Source organism: Amblyraja radiata, chromosome 18 (assembly GCF_010909765.2).
Source record: "Amblyraja radiata isolate CabotCenter1 chromosome 18, sAmbRad1.1.pri, whole genome shotgun sequence".
NCBI lineage: Eukaryota > Metazoa > Chordata > Chondrichthyes > Rajiformes > Rajidae > Amblyraja > Amblyraja radiata.
The window spans coordinates 47,370,885-47,385,410 of NC_045973.1; the positions used below are offsets into that span (position 1 = coordinate 47,370,885).

Consider the following 14,526-nt stretch of genomic DNA (forward strand, 5'->3'; position numbering starts at 1 on the left):
CACGGGAGGGCTGGTCCCCCAACGCAATATTCCACCTCTCCACCAATTCCAATATTGGTGGCCAGGGGGGGGGGGGGCTTTCTGGAGCGCTGGTATGGGTGTTGTTGGCTGCAGGGACTACTGGTCTCCAGAGGGCTAGTATGGACATTGTGGGCCAAATGGATTCTTGGGGTGGCTGCTCAGTCCCTCAAGCCTGATGTGCTGGCAACTCACTCACGGCTGGTGGGCTGGCAGTTGACTCACGCCTATTCCTTGAAATTCCATTTCAAGCAGAGTGCAAGGCCACCAAATTCAAATCCATTTTCTTACCATTTCAAGCAGGGTGCAAGGCCACCAAATTCAAGTGCAGTTTAATTCAAGTGCAGTTAGAGCCACTACCTCACAGACACCCGGGTTCAATCCTGACCTTGGGTGCTGCTCTGTATAGCGTTTGCTCCTTCTCCCTGTGACAGTGTGGATTTCCTCTGGGTATTCCAACATCCCAAAGGTAGATGTATCGTTCATTGGCCTCTGTAAATTGCACCTAATATGTAGAACCTGGGAAGAGTTATTGGGAATGTGGGGGGAATAAAATGTAATGTAAATGGGTAGGTCGGCATGGACTTGGTGAGCTGAAGAACCTGTTTCCATGCTATGATCTACTTTGAAAGGTAGAACATTCTTGCAGGCTCATTGGGATAAATAAGGGGAAGTGTTTTCCCAGGCTGAGGAGTTCAGAAATGGTGATAATAGTCTCAAAATAAAGGGTCGGCAATGTGGACTGAAATGAAGAGAAATGCCTTTAGCCAGAGGGTGATGAATGTTTGGAATTCTCTACCTCGGCAGTCTGTGAGAGCTCAGCCATTTATTGCATTAAAAATAAAAAATGATATATTTGTGAATATTAAATTAGTCATGGGATAAGGGACTAGGTAATGGAAATGAAACAGAAGGTAAACCATGATCTTGATGTATGACAGTTGAAGAGGCTAAAATGGCACAAGGTGCTGGAGAACATAGCATGCTGCACATACCAGAGATGATGGGTCCAGACCCAAAACATCACTTACCCTTGTTCTCCAGGGATGCTGCCTGACTCGCTGAATTACTCCAGGAGTTTGTGTCTTGTTATTGTAAACCAGCATCTGCAGTTCCTTGATTGTACAGGCTAAACTTTTACTCCTGTTCCTTTTCCTCGTGATCTTATGTACTGAGAAATGCTTTGGTTCTGCATGATGGACCCTAGGTGGGTATAAATAATTTTCATAGATAACAATAATGGCTAATCTGCAATCACTGTGATGTATGAAATACAATATGCTAAGGGTCTATAAGATTGAGAAATTAAGTCTGTGACCCCTCTTTCTGTGTTTTGTTTTTGAAGGATGGTTCCGAATACCAATCTTGCTACTATGCTAAATTAACCATGGCTCAGATTGTGACTCATATTCTCAGCCATCGAAAGAGGCAAGGAATCTCACCATTTTCCTTTGGCTCCAGAGTAAATCCATGGAGCCCTTCCAGTCCTCAGGTCCGCATACATGGATGTAGCAGGCAATGTGTTCATCCTTTATGGATTCCCCGATGTTGTAAGAATCATTACGGCCCTCAATGTCAAGGTAATCACAGAGATGGAATTCATTTTTACATAGGTTTTGCTTTTGTTGGGTGGGGGGGGGGGGGGGGTTTGTCAGAATTAATTATGTTTCTCTGTAACTTTTAACGTTGTTCTCTCTGCCAGCAAAAGATCAAAGAAATGAGCTTCAAAATGAAATGAGCTTCCCATATGACGTATTTTCTCTTTTATGTTAAGACTTGAAAGGCTGGAATTGTTCCTTAGTCGTTGGGATGTGGGAGGAAACCAGGGCACCTGGTGGGATCCCATGCCGTCACAGGGAGAATGTGCAAACTCCACACAGGCAGCACCCGAGGTCTGGATCAAACCCGGGTCTCTGGTGCTGTGAGGTGGCAGCAAGGAAAGGGTCCAGAGAGGATTTACAAGGATTTTGCCAGGAATCGAGGGTCTGAGTTATAGGGAGAGGTTGAGTAGGCTGAGACTATTCCTTGGAGCACAGCAGGATGAGGGGTGATTATAGAGATGTATAAAATCTTGCCCAGAGTATGTGATTCAAGGACCAGAGAACATAGGTTTAAGGTGAAGGGGGAAAGATTTAATAGGAATGTGAGGGGTAACGTTTTCACACAAAGGGTGGTGGATGTATGGAACAAACTGCCAGAGGAGGTAGTTGAGGCTGAGACTATCAAAACATTTAAGAAATAGTTAGACAGGCACATGGATAGGAGAGGTTTGGAGGGATATGGACCAAACACAGGCATGTGGGACGTGTAGCTGGGTTCTAGATTTCACCGTCTCCATCACAGAAGACAGACTATCGACTAACGTCTATTACAAACCCACTGACTCCCATAGTTATCTAGACTACACTTCTTCCCACAATGCTCCCTGTAATGACTCCATGCCCTACTCCCACTTCCTCTGTCTACGCCGCATCTGCGCCCAGGATGAGGTTTTCTATACCAGGTCATCGAAGATGTCCTCATTCTTTATGGAACGGGGGTTCCCTCTTCCATTATAGATGAGGCTTTCACTAGGATCTCCTCGAAATGCTGCTCTTGCTCCCCCTCCCCCCATTCATAACAAGGCAGAGTTCCCCTTGTCCTCACCTTCCACCCCATCAGTCGTTGCATACAGCCTATAATCCTCCAACATTTTTGCCACCTCCAACAGGATCCCACTACTGGCCACATCTTCCCATCTCCACCCCTTTCTGCTTTCCGCAGAGACCATTCCCTCTGCAACTCCCTGGTCAACTTGTCCCTTCCCACCCAAACTACCCCTCCCCAGGTACTTTCCCCTGCAACCGCAGGAGATGCAACACCTGTACCTTTACCTCCCCCCTCGACTCCATCCAAGGACCCAGACAGCTTTCCAGGTGAGGCACTTCCACGTCCTCCAACCTCATCCACTGTATCCGCTGTTCCAGGTGTCAACTCCTGTACATCTGCGAGACCAAGCGCAGGCTTGTTTTTCACTGAAAAACCTCCGCTCAGTCCACATAAACCTACCTGATCTCCCGGTTGCTCGGCACTTTAACTCCCCCTCCCATTCCCAATCTGACCTTTCTGCCCATTGTCAGAGTGAGGCCCAGCGCAAATTGGAGAAACAGCACCTAATATTTTGCTTGGGCAGCTTACACCCCAGCGGTATGAACATTGACTTCTCTAACTTCAAATAGCCCTTGCTTTCCCTCTCTCTCCATCCCCTCCCCCTACCCAGTTCTCCCACCAGTCTTACTATCTCTAACTACATTTTATCTCTGTCCTACCCACTCCCCTGGCATCAGTCTGAAGAGATGCTGCCTGTCCCACTGAGTTACTCTGGCATTTTGTGTCTACCTTTGATAATAAGGAAATGCAGAATGGTTCATTGTTGGCTATGGGGAAGGTGACTCCCTCTCCCCTGACCCTCAGTCCCACACACGTGAGACGTGAAAGGAAATCGGAGCACCAGGAGGAATCCATGTGGTCACAGAGAGAACGTACAAATTCCACACAAGGAGCACCAGAGGTCAGGATCAAACGCAGCTCTACCAACAGCGTTACTGCTCCTGCCTCACTGTTGATGTTCAAGTGGTTTTCCAGTTCTGAAACAGGAGATTTTGGAAAGTAAAATGACACATAGTATTGGAGTAACTCGGCAGGTCAGGCAGCATCTCTGGAGAACATGGATAGGTGATGTATTGGTTAAGACCCTTCTTCAGACTGAAATGTCACCTATCCATATTCTCCAGAGATGCTACCTGACCTGTGTAGGAAGGAAATGCAGATGGTTTTAAACCAAAGATAGGCACAAAAGGCTGGAGTAACTCAACGGGTCAGACAGCATCTCTGGAGAAAAGGAATAGGTGACGTTGCGGGTCAAGACCCTTCATCAGACTGAAGAAAATGTTCAACCCAAAACGTTACCTATTCCTTTTCTCCAGAGATGCTGTCTAACTCGCTGAGTTACTCTAGCTTTGTGTGTCTTTCTTCGATGCTACCTAACCTGCTGAGATACTCCACCACTTTGTATCCTTTTGTGTTTAACTTGCATCTGCAGTTCCTTGTTTCGAACATGTAACTTGATAAATAGCATTTACCATTTTGTTAATAAGAATAATAAGAATAATATATTTTATTATCATTGCACATAAGCGCAACGAGATTTGGTTTGCAGCTTCCATCCGATGTCATAACATAAATAACTAATAAAATTTAGATTTAGATATCCCGAGAACATGGATTGTAAAGAGGACAGTAAAACAGTCAAAACGGTTCAACAGACTAAAGTGCAGATGTGTCTGTGTGACGTGACCATCTGCGGGGGACAGTCCAGGGGGGTGGGGGGCACTCAGCAGGGCCGGTTCAGAGCCGCTAAAGCTCTGGGAATGAAGCAGTTCCTGAGTCTGGAGGTTCGGGCGTAGAAGGCCTTGTAACGTCTGCCGGAGGGAAGTAGTTCGAACAGTCCATTACAAGGGTGTGAGGAGTCTTTATGGATGCTGATGGCCTTCCTAAGGCACAGTGTGTGGTAGATGCCCTCCAAGGCTGGTAGCTGTGTCCCAATAATCCTCTGCGCTCTGTGGATGACGTGCTGAAGAGCTCTCCTCTCCGCCTCCGTGCAGCTGAGATACCACACAGAGATGCCATACGTTAATATGCTCTCTGTGGTGCAGCGGTAGAAGGTTGTCAGCAGCTGTTGGGGCAGACCAGTCTTTTTTAATGTCCTCAGGAAGAACAGTCGTTGCTGTGCCTTCTTGACCAGCGCAGCGGTGTTGGTGGACCATGTGAGGTCCTCTGAAATGTGAGTGCCCAGAAACTTGGACACTCTCTCCACACTTTCCCCGTAGATGGAGATTGGGGCGTATTCTCCATTATGGGACCTCCTGAAGTCAATAATCAGCTCCTTGGTCTTGGAGGTGTTTAGTGACAAGTTGTTACGTGCGCACCAGTCCGCCAGGTTCTGCACCTCCGCTCTGTATTTTGTTTCATCACCGTTGATGATCAGCCCAATCACTGTTGTGTCGTCTGCAAACTTTACAATGGTGTTGGTGTCGAATGCAGGAACACAGTCGTGAGTGAAGAGGGAGTAGAGCATGGGGCTTAGTACACAGCCCTGTGGTGTGCCGGTGCTCAGGGTGATAGTGGAGGACAGGTGCGGGCCCAGTCTCACTGCCTGCGGTGGCTCCATCAGAAAGTTCAGGATCCAATCGCATATCGACGAGCTGAGGCCTAGCTGGTGGAGTTTGGTGGTTCTTTGGAGGGAGGAAATAGTAATGATCATGTACTGTTGATCAGGTACCTCCAGCAGCATTTGGGAAAGGATTGGGAAGGATGTCCTTTGAAACTTAATTTTTAACATTAATATTTAACCTTTTTACATTATAATTACTGCACTGCCAGAATGAGAAATAAAGCAGTCTACTGTGGATGTACAGATGGATTAAATAGAACAAATTATGGGAAATTAATTAATTTGGTCGGAAGAATAAAAAAGCAGAATATCACTGAAAATGGTATGTGGCTCGAATAAGAAGCCCAGAAAATGAATAAGTAATTAAGAAGCAAGTGGAATGGTGGTGGATGTTACACATTCACCTTGTTACAGGGGAACATGGAGAACATGGATAGGTGACATTTCGAGTCGGGACCCTTCGTTGTGGGTGAGGAGGGGGAAAGCTAGAAGAAAGAAGGGGCAGGAATAAACCTGGCATGTGATAGATAGGTGGATACAAGTGAGGAGGGGGTTTGATAGGCAGATGGTTGGACAAAGGAGGGAGATGCGGTTTGCAAACAAACCCATTGCGACGACTTTTTGTGCAGAATGTTCAATGTCAGGGGATAAGTGGAGGCAGATTCATCTGCAGTGTTTGAAGGGGAATTAGATAGGTAGTTGTAAGCCATGAACTTGCAGGGCTGCAGGAGTGGAACTAGCCAGATCCACTCCTCCAACCAGGGAGTTGTGAATCTGTGGAATTCTCTGCCACACAAGGCAGTGGAGGCCAGTTCACTGGATGTTTTCAAGAGAGAGTTAGATTTAGGTCTTAGGGCTAACGGAATCAAGGGATATGGGGAGAAAGAAGGAACAGGGTACTGATTTTGGAAGATCAGCCATGATCATATTGAATGGCAGTACTGGCTCGAAGGGCCGAAGGGCCTACACCTGCACCTATTTTTAATGTTTCAGTGTTCTTATATTGAGCTGGAACAGAAATGCAGCTTCTGATTCTGTAATGAAAACCTGGCTACTGAATAATACCTTATGTTCTGCTACCCATGAAAACTAAATTCCATTGGTTTAAGTGTATTTTTTACTTAGATCCAATATCATGCACATATTCTAATTGCTTTTGCCTTTATTGCTATTGCTAGTAACTGCTGTTGTGCTAGATGATGGTTTGCTGTCCATGTCTACAGTGAACCTCCCCATATGTGATGCGGTTTGCCCTGTCATCCAATGATTACAGGAGTTTATAATTAATTGAAGCATAATTTTTCCTGAAAGGGACCTCTCCCAGTTATGAATCCATAAATGCTTCTTCAATACAGAAGAATAACCTGTGTGACTTTATCATTTTAGAATGCCCTGGGGGCATAGAGAACCCTTGTAGCTTCCATGGCAAGTGCAATGAAGGAAAGCATGGAAATGGAACATGCGATTGCTCACAAGGATTCAGGGGAACAGCCTGCGAACTGTGTGGAGAAGGAAGATATGGATCAGACTGCAAAAGTACGTTTTACAAACCAGTTCAGTGTCCTCTAAGATATTGATAGCTTTTATTATACATCTCACAACTGTGCCAAGTTGCTATTGGAGTTCCAAAAAAGACTTATTCAAGCTGGATGATTTTCTCTGCAACCTGCTATTTCAAATGTACAGAATTAAGAAACTTTGCTTCTACAGACACTCACCGACTTATGTAGTGGGCGACTTACATAAACTCGCACTTACCTAAACAATTTTTAGCTCTCTGCAATTTACGAATTGTGTGTCTTAGTAGCAGTGCGCTGCTGTGTGTGTGCAGTGTTTCTGCAAGCCAGGCAGCTGTTCTTGTGGATGCTCCCACATGGTCTCCACGTCGGAGCTTCCCCGTGGTCTCCACGTCGGAGCTTCCCCATGGTCTCCACGTCGGAGCTCCCTCTTGGTCTCCATGTCGGAGCTCCCACACGGTCTCCACGTCGGAGCTCCATCTTGGTCTCCATGTCGGAGCTTCCCCGAGGTCTCCACGTCGGAGCTTCCCCGAGGTCTCCACGTCGGAGCTTCCCCGAGGTCTCCACGTCGGAGCTCCCACCTAGTTTCGGCATTGGAACTCCCAAGTGGTGTCAGCGTCGAATAGTAAATTTACACGTGCTCAGCAACACCTCCATTTCCAACTTAAATTAACATTGACTTACTCTATGGTCCGCAAGTCGTAACCTTTATCCAATGCAGAGAGTATCTGTGCTGCTCAATGCACTATGAATGCATTGATCTACGGAGCCCTTTCCCCTCCTGGTGGCAGCTTTGCTTCAGTGCAAGAGTTGCTGTCAACCCAGAGGCCTAGCAGAAATAATTTGCTTAATATCTTAAAGATGAATGTGTCTGATCTATTCACATTGTAATGCTCGGGTTTTGATTACTCTTCAATTTATCCTGAATCACCAGTTAAAATTCTTAAGGGATTGGACAAGCTAGATGCAGGAAATAAATTCCCGATGTTGGGGGGGTCCAGAACCAGGTGTCACAGTTTAAGAATAAGGGGTAGGCCATTTAGGACTGAGATGAGGAAAAACGTTTTCACCCAGAGTTGTGAATCTGTGGAATTCTCTGCCACAGAAGGCAGTGGAGGCCAATTCACTGAATGTATTCAAGAGAAATTAGGTATAGCTCTTCGGGCTAACGGAATCAAGGGATATGGGGAGAAAGCAAGAATGGAGCACTGATTTTGGATGATCAGCCATGATCATATTGAATGTGCTCGAGGGGGCGAATGGCCAACTCCTGCACCTATTTTCTATGTTTCTATGTAATCACCATTTAAAATGTTCTTTTTGAAAAATGCAGAATGCAACTGCTCAGAAAATGGGATATGTGATGATGGAATTGCTGGTGAAGGAACCTGTTTCTGTAAAGGAGGCTGGACTGGAAAATACTGTGAATCACAATCTGGCAAGTATTTTACACAACTTGGTTTGCAGCAGATGGTCAGTTTGACCAGAATTTCAAGATGATTGTAATACAACACAGTACAATACAATGCAATACAATACAGTTTTATTCGTCACATTGGATCTCATGGTTGCTAACCATTTAAACTTCCCTTCCCATTCCCGCACTGACCTTTCTGTCCTGGGTCTCTTCCATTGCCAGTGTCAGACCACATGCAAAGTGGAGGAACAGCATTTTGTATTCTGCTTGCGTAGCTTAAACCCAATGGTATGAACATTGAATTCTACGATTTTAGGTAATGACTGACAACCTACCCTTCCACCCCCCGTACTCCACCACTACCCCCTTCTTCCCACCCTTGTGCCCCACTTGGATTTATACCTATTTCTCCCCTTCCCCTACATCCTTTCCTCTGGGTTCACAATTCACAACTCTTTGAGCTTTTGTCTCACACCTTCTGTTTGATCATCCCTGGCTTTTGTCCAACCATCTGCCTATCAACCCCCCTCTCTTGCCTGTGTTCACATTATCTGTCATGCTTTGCACTGCCCCTCCTCTCTTCCAGCTTTCTTTCCAACCCCTATAATCAGTCTGACGAAGGGTCCCAACCTGAAACGTCACCTATCCATGTTCTCCAGGGTTGCTGCCTGACCCACTGAGTTACTCCAGCACTTTGTTCCACACTCCTTTCATCCCTTGTAGAAAGTGGAAGGGCTTAAAGAGTCAAAAATTGAGAATACTCAATATCTCAACTTCCTCTTGCAGCTCCAGGTTTGATTTGGTTGGTCCAGTTAAGATTTGGTGTCTAGTTTAGTTTAGAGATACAGCGCGGAAACAGGCCCTCCGGTCCACCGAGTCTGCACCGACCAGCGATCCCCTCATATTAACACTATCGTACACACACTAGGGACAATTTACACTTACACCAAACCAATTAACCTACATACCTGTACGTCTTTGGAGTGTGGGAGGAAACCGAAGATCTCAGAGACAACCCACGCAGGTCACGGGGAGAAGGTACAGAGAGCGCCCGTAGTCGGGATCGAAACCGGGACTCCGACGCTGTAAGGCAGCAACTCTACCGCAGTGCCACCATGGCCGCCGTAGTCAGTGGAGATACCCAATTATGGGTGATTCAACACCATTGAATCTTTTTAATGTTGGGGGTATAGTTAGACTTTATCTTGTTGGAAAGTGCCATTGCATTGCACTGCACTTATGTAATGTTTTATAAGCCGGTTCTCTGAACCAGATTCTATTTTGTCTGGGTTTGTTGCAAGTTGAACTGGATTACTTTATTCATTAACATATGAATGGAATAAAACACTATATGCAGTGAACAACCGCAGCCCTTAAAATGGGAGTAAAAGTTCATTCATGAAGTTGATGAAAATATGTCATTACCATGAGGACGTTTTCTAGCAATGGATTCACATCCACAATGCATCCACAACTGTTTGTTTGAGCTGGGTAAGATTCCAGGCAATGTAAAGGTTTTTTCCAATTCCACTTGATGTCCTAGATGACGATGTCAGACTTGATCAATGCTGCCTCAGTGCCATCTCATCTCTGGAATTTGGATATTTTGTCCATGTTTAGACCAAGGTGCACAAAATATATATTGACTTGACAAAATCAACAAGTGATCCAATTTATTTCAAGTGCCATTGATGTTGTTTTTGCATTGAATGCATCATCTTGGACAGAGGTCTATTCCACTGGGTGATTATAGAAACATAGAAAAAAGGTGTAGGAGTAGGTCATTCGGCCCTTCGAGCCTGCACCGCCATTCTATATGATCATGGCTGATCATCCAACTCAGTATCCCATCCCTGCCTTCTCTCCATACCCCTGATCCCTTTAGCCACAAGGGCCACATCTAACTCCCTCTTAAATATAGCCAATGAACTGGCCTCAACTACCTTCTGTGGCAGAGAAGTCCACAGATTCACCACTCTCTGTGTCAATGGTGTCTATTGATGGACGGAGGGAACACACACACACACTATTAATCTCTAGCAAGTTGAAATGGATTACTTTATTAATTGACATATGAATGGAATTAAACAATGTATATAGTAAACAACCACAGCTCTCAAGGTGGGAGTAAAAGTTAATTGATGAAGTTGGTGAAAATAGGTCATTACCACGAGGAGGTTTTCTAGTGATGCATTCACATCCACAATATAGATCATTATGACCACAAATTTGACGTATTGACCAGATTATTTTCAGTGGGTATGAAGCACCATGACAGCAAGTGGAGGCCAGACACACTCCCCAATCCAACGGACAGGGACAACCTCACCTGTGGAAGCTGTGGGAGGGTCAGTCTGTCAAGGATAGGCCTAGTCAGCCACAGCAGGAGATGCAACCACAGCTGAAACATTCCCCTCTCCAAGCAGGACGTCATCAAAACCGCACCTTCACCTCTCGCAGATGGATGGATGCCACCAACACAAAATATATCATGATGACGCCAAACCTGAAGCACTGACCAAATATGTTTCTGCTTATTTAACAATAGATACAGTCCCTGTTTGTTACCCGAAGTGTGATAGCAATGCTGTTTGCCGAAGAGACAACAATTGTGAGTGTAAACTCTACTATGAAGGGGATGGACGACAATGCACAGGCGAGTAGTTATTAAGCATGACAAAATAATGGTAAAATCTACAGCTGCTGAGAATTTGTGCTCTATATTAAGTTGTGAATCCTGAGTACTAAATCAGTGAAAGCAGTGAATGATTGTAGAAACTATTGTATATTGTGACATTTTAAGGATACAAATATCTTGGTTAAAAGTGAGAGGAATTTGAGATGAAATTTGATTGTTCTAAATTTTTATGAAAATATGTTACAGAATGTCATTTTGGGACTTTGTTCACAGAAAACCCTTGGAGTTTAACAACCTAGCAAGGCGCAGCACAGAAAACCATTGCTTAATATCATACATCGTTTCTGCTTTGAGTTTTTGCACAGGGAACGTGCTTCTCTGTGAAATATTTTCCCTGGGTTTGTCTTAGAACACAAGAAGATTATAAAATAGGAGCAAGAGGAGACTGCCTGGGTCCTTAAGCTTGCCCCGCCATTCAACATGACCATCCACGATCTGCTCCGTCAACTCCTGTGTCTCTTCCACATAGCCCTCAACTCCTCAGTCTTCCAATAATTTATCTACCTCCTCTAAAACACTTCCAGCGATCTGGCATCCATAACTCTCTGGAGTAAAGAGTTTTAGAGATTCACCACCCTCTGGTGACAATTTTAACTTGGTGAATGCTCTGGCTAATGCCGTTGACTGTCAATTAAAATACACAGTTGATAGCACAGCAGGAAGTCATTTTGCCTGCTCCGTTCATTGGACTAATTTGGAAGGCTCCGGGCCTGTACTCACTGGAGTTTAGAGGGATGATCTCATTGTAAATTACCGGATAATGGGAGGCCTAAAGAAGGGTCACGACTCGAAACGTCACCTATTCCTTCCCTCCAGAGATGCTGCCTGTCCCGCTGAGTTACTCCAGCTTTTTGTGTCTATCCAAGTCATTTGGTATTTTTAAAGCATAGATTGATAGGTTCATCAAAGTCAAAGTCAAAGTATCCATTATTGTCATTCAGACCTTTCAGTCTGAACAAAATGTCGTGCCTTGCAGTCATAACATAGAATAAAATAACAAAACACACAATGAACACAGATTTAACATCCACCACAGTGAGTCTACCAGGCACCTCCTCACTGCGATGGAAGGCAAAAGTCTTAAAGTCCTTGTCTCTTCCCTCCTTGTTCTCCCTCTGCGTTGAGGCGATCCAGGCTTCCGATATTGTGACCCCGCCTGGTGATGGTAGTCCAGCGGCCGCAACCGAGCTCCGCGAACGGGCTGGTTCAAACTCCATGGCCCGGGGTGGACGAAGCTGCCACCCTCCAGTCCAGCGGATGAAGCTGTTGTTGCGGGAGCTCCGGAGAACCGGTCACCAACCTGGGACCTGCGAGCTCCCGATGTTGTCGTCCACTGAGCCCGCAGCCGAGTCCACTGGGCCAGCGGCCGAGTCCACTGGGCCAGCGGCCGAGTCCACTGAGCCCGCAGCCGAGACCACTGGGCCAGCGGCCGAGTCCACTGAGCCCGCAGCCGAGACCACTGGGCCCGCGGCCGAGCCTCTGAGGTTCCGAAGTTGGGTCGCCGCCGCCACAGCCCCGAAGTCGGCCACACCACAACCCCGAAGTTGGAAAGTCCTGGCTCTGCCTCTGGAGCCTCGAGGTCGGTCCCAGTTGGAGGCCGCCAGTTCCGCGATTAGGCCTCAGCGCAGTCGGTGACGGGGGATACGACAAGAAAAGGTCGCTTCCCCCCCGAATGAAGAGACTAAAAACAAGTTTCTCCCCCCCCTCCCCCACACATACACAACTAAAATAAACGGAATAAACTAAAACAACAGGACAAAAGAAAACAACAAAAAAAAGACAAACGCAGGCGAGCCGCAGCTGCCGCCACTTGATGTGGTTCATTAATATTCAGGATTATTAATGGCGTCATAGGTCACGTGGAGAGGGCAGGAGAATGGGGTTCAGAGGGAAAATTAGATCAGTTATGATTGAATGGCAGAGTGAAGTCAATGGGTTGGGTGACCTAATTCTGCTCCAATGCCTTATGGTTATAAGAGGTGGGCACATTATTCAAAATGTACAACCCTATTAGAGTCTCAGTATGAATGTTTAGAAGCTATTTTTTAATAGACTTATGGAAATCAGATGACATGCTGTAAAATGTATTTTAGTAATTAACATTATACTACTGTCAGTGAAACCTGGGCCTAGAGCTGATTCTCTGATGTTGTAACTTGTTTGTAGTGGTTAACCGCTGCGAGGACTCTAATGGAGGTTGCCATCGTCATGCCGAGTGCATTCAAGTAGGAGTTAAGGTCACCTGTACCTGTCACCCGGACTATGAAGGAGATGGCAATGTCTGCATGCCCAAGGACAAGTGTCTCGATGGCAGAAATGGCGGGTGCCATGAGCATGCAATATGTTTCTTCATTGGTCCGGTAGGTGCACGCAACAAAACAATAGCTTACCTCCTTAACCAGCAGGATATGGGCCAAACGGACTGGTGGCAGCAGTGTAGGTGGGACGGGTACAGAGATTTACCAGGATGTTGCCAGGACTTGAGGGCCTGAGCTACAGGGAGAGGTTGAGCAGGTTAGGATTCTATTCCTTGGAGCTCAGGAGGATGAGGGGTGATCTTATAGAGGTGTATAAGTTCATGAGAGGAATAGATTGGGTAGATGCACAGAGTATCTTGCCTGGAGTAGAGGAATCTAGAAGCAGAGGACATTGGTTTATGGTGATGGGAGAAGGGGTTAATAGGAACCTGAGGCGCAACCTTTTCCCACAATGGGTGGTGGGTGAATGGAACGAGCTGCCAGAAGAGGTAGTTGAAAGTTGCTATCGCAACATTTAAGAAACACGTGAATAGGACAGGTTTAGTGGGATATGAGCAGGAGATGGGATATGTTGGTCGGTATGGGCAAGTTGGGCAGAAGGACCCGTTTCCTTACAAGTAGAGGAGTGTAATTTTTTTTACTGATACCATCAAACTCTTGCGTATGGCATGCACAGCCTAAAGTTGCGATCAACTTGTTCTATTTGATCTTGTTTGGGCATGTCGGGTTGATTGCTTTAGTCGAAACAAGGTGGACCACGTGAAGGTTGCAATCTCCCACCCCACCATCAAATTGTAATTTAATTTAATTTAATTATTTATTTCGATTACATGTTTTAATTAACTCCAATCTGGTGCCTCAAGTCAGAATCAGAACTAATCAATAGTTAAAGATACATCCAAATGACCAACAAGTCTAATTGGTAACAACTTAAAGTTTAGCTGGATGGATGTCCAATTTCTCAAGTATAGTTTGAGACTGAACCAGTGGTTTTACAAATCCAGCGTTGGAATCTCATCCAGCCAAACATAACAAGTGTTTTCAAACTTTGAGTTCAAACACCAATTTTATAATTGTTTAAATAACCTTGGAATATAATTTATCCCATTTTGCAATGTTTTACTGTTATTAATACAGTTAAACCACATTCTCCATTTTGCATAATGAACAGGCCACTCCTGCCATCATTGCATGGGTGCTTTGCATGATAACTCTACCTAATTTAGAGCCCGTCTTGAAATGACAATCCTGGCTCTAATTCCAGCCTTAGCTTGGAATGCTATTATTGTGTCTAAGCAGATGGCGAAGCTTTTATCATTTGTATGTTGCTCAAACAAGTGTAAATATGACCAACTTGTGAATGGTCCACTTACCCACGTTTCGGAGTGCCAGACCCACATTGTTGA

At 45.5% G+C, this 14,526-nt stretch overlaps 1 protein-coding gene across 2 annotated transcripts in view; it reads left to right on the plus strand.

Moving 5' to 3' along the window:
* Positions 1 to 14,526, plus strand: part of stab1 (stabilin 1) — a 245,543-nt gene that overhangs the window by 213,727 nt on the left and 17,290 nt on the right. For both annotated transcript variants that reach the window (XM_033037289.1, XM_033037290.1), the window contains exons 55-59: positions 1,364 to 1,598; positions 6,617 to 6,766; positions 8,081 to 8,185; positions 10,713 to 10,820; positions 13,029 to 13,222. In XM_033037289.1, the coding sequence (XP_032893180.1) occupies positions 1,364 to 1,598; positions 6,617 to 6,766; positions 8,081 to 8,185; positions 10,713 to 10,820; positions 13,029 to 13,222 (792 nt within the window). The remainder of the gene's footprint in view (positions 1 to 1,363; positions 1,599 to 6,616; positions 6,767 to 8,080; positions 8,186 to 10,712; positions 10,821 to 13,028; positions 13,223 to 14,526) is intronic.